Source organism: Capsella rubella, unplaced genomic scaffold (assembly GCF_000375325.1).
Source record: "Capsella rubella cultivar Monte Gargano unplaced genomic scaffold, Caprub1_0 scaffold_8, whole genome shotgun sequence".
NCBI lineage: Eukaryota > Viridiplantae > Streptophyta > Magnoliopsida > Brassicales > Brassicaceae > Capsella > Capsella rubella.
Genome location: NW_006238916.1, coordinates 9,823,076 through 9,835,868, shown reverse-complemented (window position 1 = coordinate 9,835,868; position 12,793 = coordinate 9,823,076). Strand labels below are relative to the sequence as shown.

The 12,793-nt window shown below is 38.1% G+C and overlaps 3 protein-coding genes and 1 long non-coding RNA gene across 8 annotated transcripts; 2 read left to right on the top strand and 2 right to left on the bottom strand.

Annotated features, from left to right (window-relative positions):
* The first annotated feature begins 1,278 nt into the window (after positions 1 to 1,278).
* LOC17876631 (ETO1-like protein 2) lies at positions 1,279 to 4,967 on the top strand. Of its 2 annotated transcripts, XM_006279908.2 has the most exons (5): positions 1,279 to 3,535; positions 3,632 to 3,923; positions 4,004 to 4,313; positions 4,388 to 4,645; positions 4,876 to 4,967. In XM_006279908.2, exons 1-4 carry the CDS (start codon positions 1,599 to 1,601, stop codon positions 4,636 to 4,638), a joined length of 2,790 nt encoding a protein of 929 aa, XP_006279970.1. In that variant the 5' UTR covers positions 1,279 to 1,598; the 3' UTR covers positions 4,639 to 4,645; positions 4,876 to 4,967. The 2 variants fall into 2 exon arrangements, with proteins under 2 accessions (XP_006279970.1, XP_006279969.1); XM_006279907.2 differs by lacking the exon at positions 4,876 to 4,967 and having other exon boundaries at positions 4,388 to 4,785.
* Positions 4,722 to 6,877, bottom strand: LOC17875701 (probable inactive receptor-like protein kinase At3g56050). 4 transcript variants are annotated; one of them, XM_023780814.1, is made up of 5 exons: positions 6,607 to 6,877; positions 6,047 to 6,517; positions 5,771 to 5,964; positions 5,558 to 5,690; positions 4,722 to 5,478 (listed from the first exon to the last, which is right to left on the bottom strand). In XM_023780814.1, exons 1-5 carry the CDS (start codon positions 6,695 to 6,697, stop codon positions 4,910 to 4,912), a joined length of 1,458 nt encoding a protein of 485 aa, XP_023636582.1. In that variant the 5' UTR covers positions 6,698 to 6,877; the 3' UTR covers positions 4,722 to 4,909. The 4 variants fall into 4 exon arrangements, with proteins under 4 accessions (XP_023636582.1, XP_023636585.1, XP_023636575.1 ...); XM_023780817.1 differs by having other exon boundaries at positions 5,771 to 5,961; XM_023780807.1 differs by having other exon boundaries at positions 6,047 to 6,877.
* A 1,037-nt stretch (positions 6,878 to 7,914) lies between these two features.
* On the bottom strand, positions 7,915 to 9,171 carry LOC17877247 (uncharacterized protein At5g39865). Its single transcript, XM_006280895.2, has one exon. The coding sequence runs from the start codon at positions 8,934 to 8,936 to the stop codon at positions 8,130 to 8,132; it is 807 nt and encodes a 268-aa protein (XP_006280957.1). The 5' UTR covers positions 8,937 to 9,171; the 3' UTR covers positions 7,915 to 8,129.
* A 1,191-nt stretch (positions 9,172 to 10,362) lies between these two features.
* LOC111832556 lies at positions 10,363 to 11,422 on the top strand. The gene is made up of 2 exons (XR_002835458.1): positions 10,363 to 10,705; positions 11,017 to 11,422. It is a non-coding gene; the product is annotated as an uncharacterized LOC111832556 (long non-coding RNA).
* Positions 11,423 to 12,793: the final 1,371 nt, after the last annotated feature.

Below are 12,793 nucleotides of genomic sequence, written 5' to 3'. Positions count from 1 at the left end.
CTCACATGGCTTGCCGAGACACTTGACCACACGTCTCTTCCCTTGTTATTTCTTTATAAATTTCAATTTTGCAACTATGCCAAACCCAAAAAAAAAACACACTAACTAACTTTAATTTTTTTAAAAAAATTAATTGATTTCAGTGTTTGAGATTTCCTTCGATATTTTTTCATCAAATAATACCAACCTAACCCTCAATTATTATTTATTTTATTTTATTGTATTTATTTTCAACAATCTTCAATTATTTTAATTTATGAAAAAAAAACCCTCAATTATTCGTTATTCGTTATTGGTGTGTGTATATATATCTCTAATAACAAGTACACTTGCATGTGTTTTCCAGGTGTGCGGGCAAAATAACATCAGAATTGGTTCTGTCTACTTTTATATTTTTATTGTTTTCAAAACGTTTTATGAGAGTTGTTGGTTCTCGAATCCACCATATTAGAGTCACTAATTATTAGAAAACTTGAATTAGTAAATCCAGTTTAATTAGTGTGTTTAGTTATTTATAATTAATGTTTTCTCTATGTAAATTACAAACAAACATGCTCACGTTACTGTACTGACTACTGAGTTGAACATGTTAAAAACCATATTAACAAAGTGATTAGTGATTAGTGAAAAAAGGTTTAGCAATATTTGATTCTGTGAATAAAAAAAATAAAAGTAGATATAATCCATCCAAGACCACTTTCTTTGCTTGTCATTTAAATCACAACAAACCCACCAAAAAAACTCAAGTTTCTTGCTTATTTGATAATCGTACTTGCTTAAAATGTTAAGCTCAGTTTATTAAGATAAGAGATAACCAACCGGATAAGACCGCATAACTAGTTAACCAACCTATCTTGGCATCACATGAAACCATGACGTTGGATTAGTCAGAGAGCTTTGTTTTATGAGTTAACAAAGAAAGAAATAAAAATGAAGAAGGAAAGTATTAGTATTTCCAAATAGATATATATGGGAAAAACAGCATTTAATTATGTAAGAAACAAAAGATTAAAAAATAATAAAAAAAGGTAAAGTGGTGTGGTTCGAATCGCACCCATTGGAACCACCAACTAGTCAGTGAAGTCTGAGTAGTGAAGTTCGTAAAGCTAACCCAAACAAGCAAAAAAATAGACAAAGAACGAATGACAGATGAGAAAAATGACTCTCCATTTTTATAAAAAAATGGTTATTGGATTTGCAAATGAGAGACACTGGCGGAGGGGGAAAACAATTCTCAACCTTTACCTTTTATTTTTTCCGAGGATCATCGACGCCATTACTTTGAAAAGCCCACTCTTTTTTTTCTCCCCAAATTATTGACCTTTATTTATTTATTCTCACAATCACACTTCATCGTCTTCTTCTTCGTCGTCTCTCTCTCACACCTTTTGTCTCTGCAGCAGTGTGTTGTCACCAGAGACAGAGCGACTGTTTTCAACTTCTTCTTCTTCTCTCTCTCTCTTTCCTTTGCAGAGACTAGAAACCAAAGTTTATGACAAACTCGACCTGACTCGATTGAATCCATCACGATCTCGTCTCGATTTGTTCTTTAAAATCATTACCCTTTTCCCAGATTTTTCAAAGAGATATATTGCAAAATGCGCAATCTAAAACTCTTTGAGAGATTTAAGAGCACTCAAATCCATGCTTTTAACTCACAGGACTCTCCTTCTACCAGCAACAATGGTACCCCTCGAATCAACTTCTTTGGGCATCCCAAATCCACTTCCAAATCCATATCTCGTTCCCTTCTCCCTCATGGGTTCCCCACCACGGAGCTCCTCGAGCCTCTTTTGGAGTCTTACCTCAAACCTATCGACTTGGTGGAGTCATTATCCAATCTTTACCGCAGAATCGAGTCCGCTTCGGAACCCGAGACGTCCATGCTCTACCTTGAGCAGTACGCTGTTCTACGCAGTCTCGGTGATGCCAAGCTCTTACGCAGGTGCTTGCTCAACGCCAGGAGGCACGCCATTGATGTCCCTTGTAAGGTTGTTTTGTCTGCTTGGTTGAGATTTGATAGGAGAGAACACGAACTCCTGGGTGTCGATTCCATGGACTGTAATGGGTTTTCTATTGAATGTCCTAAGACTAGTTTGACTCATGGTTATCATTTGGATGTAGTCGACAAGGATTGTAACTGCTCTACGGAATATGAGGACAACAACTTTGCTAGTGATGGCATTAAAATCTCTAGGGCTGATGAGTTTTCGGGTTTAGATGAGGCTAGTGATTTTTCCTTCTGCGTAGGTTCAGAGAAGGCCAAGTGCGTTAGGTCGCGGATCGCAGCTCTTTCGCGTCCTTTTGAGGCCATGTTGTATGGTTCTTTCGTGGAATCAACAACTTCTGAGATTGATTTCTCTGAAAATGGCTTCTCAATTGAGGCAATGTTGGCACTTAACATATACAGTAGGATCAAAAGAGTTCATCTGTTTCGTGTTGAAACTGTATTTGAGCTGCTTCAATTAGCCAGCAAGTTCTGCTGTGACGATCTGAAGTCTGCGTGTGAGGCTCGCTTGGCTTCATCTGTCACAAACCTCGATAGAGCTTTAACCTTTGTAGAGTACGCGTTAGAGGAACGCACAAAGCTTCTCTTATCTGCTTGCTTGCAGGTGTTTCTAAGAGAGCTTCCCATGTCCCTCCAAAATCCCCAAGTGATGAGATTCTTCTGCTGTCCCGAAACAAAAGAACAATTAGCTTTTCTGGGTTCAGAGTGTTTGTTCCTGTTGTACTACTTCCTCAGCCAAGTAGGTATGGACGAGAAACTCACTACGGAGCCGATGCTGATATTGCTAGAGAGAACTCGAGAGTTTGCTCGCACAAACTGGCAAAAGGCTTTGTCTTTGCATCAAATGGGATGTGTTCTGTTTGAGAGAAAGGACTATAAAGCAGCCCAGTTTCATTTCAGATTAGCTTCAAGCTTAGGGCATGTCTACTCATTGGCTGGGTTATCAAGAACTGAATATAAGCAAGGGAAGAGGTATTCCGCGTACAAGATCATGAACTTTATCATCTCTAATCACAAGCCACATGGATGGATGTACCAAGAGAGGTCTATTTACAACGTTGGGGTTGAGAAACTAAAAGATTTAGCAACCGCCACTGAACTTGACCCGACCCTGACTTTTCCGTACAAGTACAGAGCTGTGATCAAATTCGAGCAGAAGCAGATGAAAGAAGCCTTCGAGGAGATTGATAGATTAATTCAGTTCAAGCTTAGTCCAGAATGTCTCGAGCTGAGGGCTTGGCTATTTCTAGCCATTGGTGACCGCGAGAGCTGTTTGAGAGATCTTAGAGCAGTGCTGAGTTTAGAACCAAATTATGCTGTATTTGGTGGGAGAATGAGAGATGATTTGGTGGAGGCTCTGACCGCCCAATGTATTGAAGTAGAGAGTGAAGCAGATTGTTGGGTGAGGCTTTTTGAGAGATGGTCAGCTGTAGATGATGTTGGGTCGTTGGCTGTTGTTCATCAGATGCTTCAGAATGATCCCAGCAAAAACTTTCTGAGGTTTAGACAATCTCTTCTTCTCTTAAGGTAAGAGGAATATTTTTTGGTTTCTCAGGCAAACCATGCTTGGTGATTTTTTCAGGAGTTGACAAAAGCTACATTGTTTTGTGATCTGTGTGACAGATTGAATTGTCAAGGAGCCGCAATGAGGTGTTTGCGAATGGCATGGAATTTGGCTACTTCTAAAGCAGAGAGGTTGGTCTACGAAGGCTGGCTTTTATACGACATAGGTTATGTGGACGAAACTCTGACTAAAGCCGAGGAGGCAATCTCTATTCAGCGATCCTTCGAAGCATATTTTCTCAAAGCCTATGTTCTAGCTGACAAGAATCTCGATGCAGACGAAATCTCTTGTGTCGTTCAGGTTCTGGAGGAAGCCCTCAAGTGTCCTTCGGATGGGCTACGCAAAGGACAGGTTGGCATTTTGATATCTCGCCTTTCTCTTTCTCTTATTGACACTGTTTTCTCATTAATCTATTTGTTATGTTTCTGCAGGCTCTGAACAATCTTGGGAGCATTTACATCGATTTGGGGTTGCTAGATCAAGCTGAAACTGCGTACAAAAATGCTTTAGAGATCAAACACACTCGTGCGCATCAAGGGCTGGCGCGAGTTTATTTCTTGAAGAACCAACGTAAAGAAGCCTGCGAGGAGATGACAAAGCTGATCGAGAAGGCGTGTAGCAAAGCAGCAGCTTACGAGAAACGGTCTGAGTACTGTGAACGTGAAAAAGCCAAAGAGGATCTTGACATGGCCACTACACTCGACCCTCTCCGAACTTATCCCTACAGATACCGAGCTGCCGGTAACTAACTCTTCCTGTTCCTTATTAACATTTTATAAATTTTGTAGTTAAAGAAGTGGTTGTCTTTGTGGCAGTGCTGATGGATGATCAGAGAGAGACAGAAGCAGTGGAAGAGCTGTCAAAGGCGATAGCTTTCAGGCCGGAACTGCAAACCCTTCATCTCAGAGCAGCATTTCACGAGGCCACAGGGAAGCTGTCATTGGCCGCTCAAGACTGCGAAGCTGCTCTCTGTTTAGACCCTAACCACACTGAAACGCTCCATCTATATAGCAGATCCAAGGATCAAGCTTCTTCCATTGATAACACCATTTTTGGCTTAGACTAATTTGAAGGTATCAACAACATTCTCCCATTTGTATATTTCATGGGGACCTCGTAACTTTTTTTAATTCTTTTATACACAGATGCTGTAAAGAAACTGCTATTTATTAACCTTACCAATGGTTTCTATGCAAAGCCAACTTTTTAGTTATTTAGCATATACAGTATTTAGTCTTTTAACGCAGAGGAAGAAAAAGATGATCATCACTTCACAGTGTCATTTGTGTATACATATATACAGGGGACACCTGAAAGGACGGCTTCATTCTCTTTAATTAGTTTCCTTCTGTGGATATGATCTCTAGCTCCGTCCACCATCGTGGAGACAGCCTAGGCATTGCTGCGACAGCTTCTATTCCAGTTATCTCTCTCAACTTCACCACGACCTCTCTCATTGTTGGTCGCTGAGCTGGGTATGGATTCATACAATGCCTAACCACCTCCAACAGTCTCTCAACAATATCTTCCTGAAAGGTTTTCAGGGTCGGGTCCACAATATCTCTTGCGGGCTTGGGTTCGAGAAACAAAGAATCAGGGTCAGGTAACTTCCCACTTACGATTTCGAACACAACAGCACCAAAGTGTAATACATTGGTCTGGGGATCAAGTAATGAGGGTTCTAGAAGATTCTTGCTCGAGGAACCTTCCTGAGAGGGAAAGATGGAATTGATGACAGAAAAGTCGGAGACTTTGGCGGCGTTGTCTTCAGTCAAATAGACGGAAGACGAGTCGAAATTGCTGTGCAAGATGGGTGGGTTGAGATTGTGCATGTGCTCTAGACAGTAAGCTATTCCCATGACGATTCTGAGTCTGGTAGGCCAGTCCAAGTGCTCCGCATGTTGAGCTGCGATGATAGATTGGTTCAAACAGTTTAAAGATTGTATAGAGTTAAATAAGATTTATGGGGAAGATGGTATCCTCACAGTGCAGATGCTCGGAGAGGCATCCATTAGGAGCGTATTCGAAAACCAGCATCCTGCTGAAGGGCTCTTCCTCATGGCAGTAACCGATCACATTCAAAAAATTCTTGTGATCCACTTTGGATAACTTATGCATCTGTGGATACAGAGCGGAATTATTCGTCAATGGCAATGTCAATCCCTGTTCAAAACAAAGTGCAAACGAGGTTCTGGTACCTTTTGTAGCAACTGTGTTTCCATGGCGGTGGACCAGGCTGCACGAGAACCAGCAGAGGCAGACACAACGGCGATTTCAGCACCAGTGGACAAAGTTCCTTTATAAATGGCGCCGTCTGAGAAAGAGCCAATGACGTTACTGAAATCTTCGCAGGCTGCTTGTAGCTCAGATAGCTGCAGTCTCGGAACATCTGCTGCAATACAAAACTACAAAATTAGAGAAACTCAACATGAAGAGAGAAGAAAGAGAGAGTGAAGACTGAAGAGTTTGTTTGCCTGTGAGAAGAGCATCTTGAAGCTGGCCACTGTTGGTCCAAGGCTTGATTGGAATCTTTCGAGTGAAGATAAGAAAGAAGATGATTAATATCCCCGAGATTATGAATACGCCAGCGACTATGCCGACGATCATATAAACCTTGGTAGACTTCTTTTTAGTTCCTGGAAGAGGAGAGTGAGACTGAGACGTAGGTGGAGCCGGAGGCACAGGCAGGGGAGTAATATCAGGTGGGGTCTCTGGTGTTTGTGCTGGCACACCACTTTGAGGAGGGCTCGGGGTTTTGTTGCCTTCTGGTGATGGCGGAGGCAGCAGTGGTTCTTTGAAGGTTGAGAAGTCAGGAGATGGTGGGGAGGCATTCAGGGCAGGATCTTTGCCAGGAAGAGGTGTATCAATCAGGATGCGACGGTTCCGATTAACTCTGATCTGGATCATTAAATTGTCTTGAGAAGAATCAAAGACTTCTGCAGTCTCTGCAGAAAATGAATAGTCAAAATCCAAACAAAAAAACACTTTAAAATTTTTTAATAGAGAAACAGAGAGATGAGGATCAAAAAGTAACCATGGGAGTTGAGTTTCAAAGGAAGATGGGTGAGGAAGATGATGGAGAATACTGTTGGGAGGCAGAATCTCCATCGTCTCTTGGAACTCATTAGGAGATTGATTTATTGGCTTCTGTGAATTTTTCTTCTTAAAGAAAAAGGAATAAGGAAGAGAATGTTGGATGAGAAGCAGTTGAAGTCGTCGTTTAGGACAAGGAAGAAGACTAATCAACCGTTGCTACTACTCTTTCAACTTCTGTTTATAATTTTATTATTATCATATTATTATTACCCACAACCAATTTTTTCATTACTTTCTCTTAAAAAAAATAAAGAAGTAAAGAAACACAATTTGAAGTTTAGTACACACAGCTGAGAACTGAGAAGGTTACTTAACAAAGTTTATATGCATAACGCGATTTGTCATATATTTCACTAATAAATAAATATTTTGTAAAAATAGTCATGTTCTATGCTATATAGAAGCCTGTTTGAAGAAGCAATACACGGCTGCACGATTGGCTCGGTGGTCGAAGCATATATGGGTCAGTGGTTGCTCTCGATACCACCAGCTTTCGAGTAGCTGTACATCACATACACACACACAAACCAAAACCTCTATAAATTAATTTCGAGAAGAAAAAAGGTATTATAAAATACCTTATGGTCTTTTTTACTTTTTAGATTTAAATACGGAGCAAATTCTCGAATAAATGTTAAGAGTATTTTTATTTGAATACATTATGGTATTGTGGAGTTTTTTAATCGCATCTATAAAACAACGAAACAAAATTCTCGAGGATCGTTCACTTGCACGAATTTACAAACCAAATCATTAACAACTACTAATCAATCTTTCTTTGCGGTGGTTACCTCTACATATTTCACCTGTTTTGGTAAAAAACTGACTAAATATAAAAAACTCAATTAACCTATGTTATGCGTTAACCCAACGATATGGTCGGAACTCGGAACCGTTATTTTTGTTTTTTTTTGTTTTTATAGAGTTATAACGTCATAATTAGAAAAATGACATCAAATTTATCATGTGTATAACATAATCATACTTTTTTTCTTAAGCCAGAAATGTGTTATCCACCATCAATCCTATTTTTTATATTTGGAAATTTAAAGAAAATATTTTTTTTTTCAATTAACATATTCAATTTGTAATAGATTAACAATTCACTCATCTGAACCATTTAGACCCTATAGTTTTTATTTTCTTCCTTACCGCATTTAGATCTATAATTTTAAAATTCGAAAAATTAACACTCTTTTTGGACAGCAAATGATAATACTTAGCTGCTAATCACGTTCACATCACATGATCTAATGATATTTTTATTATCATAAAATATCATTTGACGAACCTCAAAATTATCCAAAACCAATCTGAAGGCGCCTTACTACCATTTTCCGTTTCGAATTATACAAATTGGAAACTTCCGAAAAATTAGATTTAAAAAACAAAAATATTTAATTATTCCAATTCTTCTTCGTGTAGTAAATTAATTTTAAGAAAAAGAAAAAAAACTAGGAATTAGGGTGGAGATGTGGAGAAGGAACAAGATGAACACCTGACGAGACCATTCTCGTTGCAGGCTAAGCAAGTTCTGAATCCTAATTTCTCATTATGCACCTTATGGCTACCGTGACAATCCTTACACGGTACGAATCTATGACCTCCGCACATCTCGCATACCCCTCGCTCGATCTTCGGCAACTCTTGTACAAGCTTCTTCAGCTCTCCGATCTCGTGAAGCTGTTTCACCTCCTCCTCTCCTCCGATGTAACGACCACCGATGAATACTCGCGGAAGCTTCGGCGTCTTCGTCTGGTCTTTCCCGAAGATCCGCTGTAGCTCTGTTGAGAAAGACGCGTCCATTGAGAGATCCCGTTCGTCGATTCGTACGGGGAAGCTTTGGAGGATCGATGTAACGGATTTGCAGGCTTCGAACGTTGGACGAACCACGCGGAGGCTTGTGAAGTAGACGACGATGCTGTTCTCCGCGCCTGGGATTGAAATTCGCACATCTGGCTCGGATTTGGCCTTTGTTTGTTTGGAATCCGATTCCGGATTCGGATTCCGGCGTAGATTGTTGATAGGCTCGGAATCTGCGCGGAGGAGGTGATTAGATTGACGAGTTGGCCAGGATTTGAGGATCAAATTAGCAGCGCGGACACGGTGGAAGACTCTAGAAGCGTTTCTGGGAGAAGGGCAAGGAGAAGGAGGGAAAGAAGAAGGTGAATCGTCGGAGCAGAGATGGTGAATGTCTTTGAAGGAAGCGGTGGTGGGAGAGTATGTGTCGTGAATCTTAACCGACGATTTACGCCACGGCCGCCACATTGACGGTGGTAGAAACGGCGGAGAAGTTTGAAGATTTTAGATTAGGGTTTGTTTGGGATTTGCAGAGAAAAATGGAGTTTTTGGGAGAGAGAAGTGAGAGAGAGAGCTGGTTAAACAAAAAAAAAGTGGTTGAAGGATTTTGGAATTGCTAAATCTCTCCTTATTTTGGTTTTGTTATGTGTTTTTTATTTTTATTTTGGTTTTCTAAACATTTGCTTCTGAGTTAAAAAAAAAAAAAAAAAAAAAAAAACAGGAGATTGGTTGTGATAATACAGGTGATTTTTAACGTTACTAATTATAAATTAGGTGGAAAAAAGTAAGATGCTAATTATAGTTATAATTCTGTTTAATGCTTTCTCCTTTTTCCAAGATTTGTAAGGTTGAACACAATATTATAAATTAAAGAAAAATCAGGAATTAATCATATATAGAGATGTGAGGTTGATTCCGATTAGTATTTCTGCATTTAGTAAAATATAAATTAAGAACATTAATATATAGCATATTGACGATGCTAATTAGATATCTATATATATATTGTAAAACTTTCATTTCTATGCAATGTTGTCCAAAGATATGTAAAGTGTTATACTCTAAAAAAATACTAAACAAGTAGAGAAAAATAAGAAGTGTCGTTCAATCTTCGTTTTGGTTTCTTTCTCGAGTGCAAAACAAGCACTTGAAAGGTGAATAAATGAGATTTAATTACATTCAAAAGCTTTTTATTTTTTTGGTAGAAAGCTTTTTTTTTATCACTAAAAATAAATTCGTTTTTCGACATTTAATATTTTTCTATATATGAATAAATATGGGTACACAAAGTCAAAAGACAAAACTGGAGATTTGTGTTGGCAAGGCAATGGTTAATGAAAATTATGTTTCCTTTAGTGTGTATATACATTATAATACAGCTGTATTCAACTCATACCATATCTTCTTCATAAAGGATTAAACTTGTCTATTGACTTTTTATGTTATGGTGTAATGAAATAACAGAGAGTAATACATATGTAGGTGATGTAAAAATAAAAGAAGGAGATGACGAGTGAAAGGAGTCGCCAAAAGAAGGTTTGATTTGATGAATGTATTTTATATAAATGTGAAATAAATTAAGTTTACAGTTTGAGTAAATGGTGGTAGCAGAGGAAGAAGTAAATTAATGAGGTTAAATATAATATAACATGATCGATGACAAAAAAAAAAAAAAAAGAATTGAATGAGTAATTTATGATACTGAAATGATAAGTGTACAGTATTTAAACCATTTCAAAAAATAACAACTTTAAAACTTTAAATCATTTTAAAAACATTTTGGAAACAATAATAATTCGTAATGGATTTAAGAAAAAGAAAAAAAAGAAGAGGGTAAGAGATGGAAGACAAGAAAGAAAAAAGAAGAGTTAATTATAGAGTAGGCACTTTTCTTAGAGGTCCCTTTCAATTTAGGCACTTTCCGAAATCCTTACCAAAATAGGTACTCAGTGCATTGTTAAATGTCGATTGTACCCCTTAAATTGGTGACGTCTTCTTCTTCTTCGGTGTATTCTCTCTCATCTTATCGAAAGGGGAAAAAATTGAAATCTAAGTTTTCATTCGATAATGGAGCCATGGCAGCTGCGCGACCACTGTTATATTTTCCGGTCTTGTTCGTTTTTCGCTTCAAGACGTTCGCGTTTGTATCATCGTCTCCTCCGTCGGATTTAGATCTCCAGATCCAGTCTTACGGTGGCTTTCTTTGATTATTCTCCGATGATCTTCAATCTTACAAGGTTTCCTATTTGTCTCTCTCATGTTCTTGTTTCTCGGTTTGGATCTGTTTGCGATTGCATACAAAATCAGAGTCTTGATGAATATTTGCTAATTTATTGATGAGTGTTTGCTAATTTATTGTAATCTCTACAAAATTTCTGGTAAAATCATGGTAAATGATTAAAGGGTAGAATTAGTTGTATCCGAGGCTCTAGTTTTACAAATGGCTAACATTGGTACACAAATTATTCAATGTTTGAAATATCTATAGAAAATACATGATAGTAAAGTCTTTGAGTTTCTCTAACTAGATATTTATTTTGTTTTTTAGTCACTGAAGATGTGAGAGGAAAAGAATTTATGGTTGGGCTCGAGCTTGTGAGTGACTGGAAACACAAGACACTAGCTATGGCTGAAACAACTATCTTGTTCGAGCAACTTAGTGGTAAACAACATTATAACCAAATGCATCAATTTTTTCAAGTATAAAAGCATCAATTGGTTAATCAAAATTGTGTTGCTCTTTTTTCTCAATGAATAACTTGGCCTCCTCGTTGGAATTGGAGGACTTCATAGGAACGTTTTCAGGATAAAGCCACAAATGTTTGTGGTGATCATGCATGTCTTCTTTCTTTTTTTGTAAAGAATGTTTGCGTTTAAACTTTTCACTGGGAAGGTACATATATATTGTGTTTGGGTTTTCCATTTACAATCTATTAGGGTTTAGTTTTTTTGTATGATGATTATCTTTATAATATATTTGTAATCCCAAAACAATAGTTTTCATTACAATCACAAAAAATTTAATCTTTACAGAGAGAATAAAGTAAAAATCTACAATTTACAACAAGATCATCGTCATTCATGAATATGGTAGCAATCCACTCAGAGTTTTTCATCCCTCATCCCGCTCAAGATGTTGGAGGGCAATAATGTCATGTACAGGAGCCTTTTGCTGAGTTGTCAAAGGTTACTGTATTTTGTTCCTACTTCGAAAGATTGAAGTTGGAAAGTGCCTGTTTTATTAATATTCTCAAGAAAGAAATGAAGAAAGAGAGAAGTGGGAGTAAAGACTAAAGAGGAATAATCACGTGAGGCGGGACCATCCAAACAAAATGATTACTGTAACATACATATTTCAAAAAACAAAAGTAGGACAAACCAAAGCTACAGTACTAATCAAATCTTATCTCATTTTGTACAGTTTTACACACAAGTTTACCAAAAAAACGAAAGGAGTAGTATTTTGACTACAATTTGTGATGGTTACCAAATTCTCTAGTTAAATTTCATCATGTAGCTGCGCTTACTGATCGGGTTAAAATCTCTATCCGCACATACAAAAGTATGTATACAAACTAGGATTTTCTTTTTGGCCAAAAAAATAAAAGAAAAACAAATAATTAGGGAAGGGCCAAAAAAGGATCATAAACTAAATACAATGGCTAAGAAGAATCAATAATTATGGATTGAGGAGGAGAGTACTAAACTAAAACTAAAAAAAGGGCACGTGGGAGTAGTGGGTTCTGAAAAGCATCACGTGTCCCTCCACCACGAAAGCTAAAGATGATATGTCTCCTTCCTTCTTCCCCCGATACCCCCAAACTACACTATGATTATTTTCCCTGCGTGGCTCTCCATTTTCTTCTCTTTCTTTTTCTTTCACACGTACGTGTGTATTCTACTGTATTGATGGGCCTATGGATTCTCTTTGTAACGGGGCATAGTTGCCAGCCCATTTGGTTTTTGATTGTCCCTCCCTCCACCTCCAGGGCTTGGCTTTTCATTTTGAGCTCGTTACATCATTTTTTGTTTGCTCAATGAGAAAAATATCAGCTACTGAAATCATAGCATAGGGTTTGTCGTATATCACTGCTTAATTGGGTCTCTTTCATTACACATGTTACTCTTGTCAAATCGTAATGAAAGCAACTCACACAATCCTCAAGTTTTTCACCGCACTATGCCAATTTACAAATGATGAAAAATGAGCGAGATGATATTCTTAAGGCGTTTATTTCGGCCTTAGGCAGACAAAAGAGAGATGGGTCCTCAAGGGCCACAGCACAAGTATCAAACCAAGCCTACACGCGCACCCTTCCCCCCCA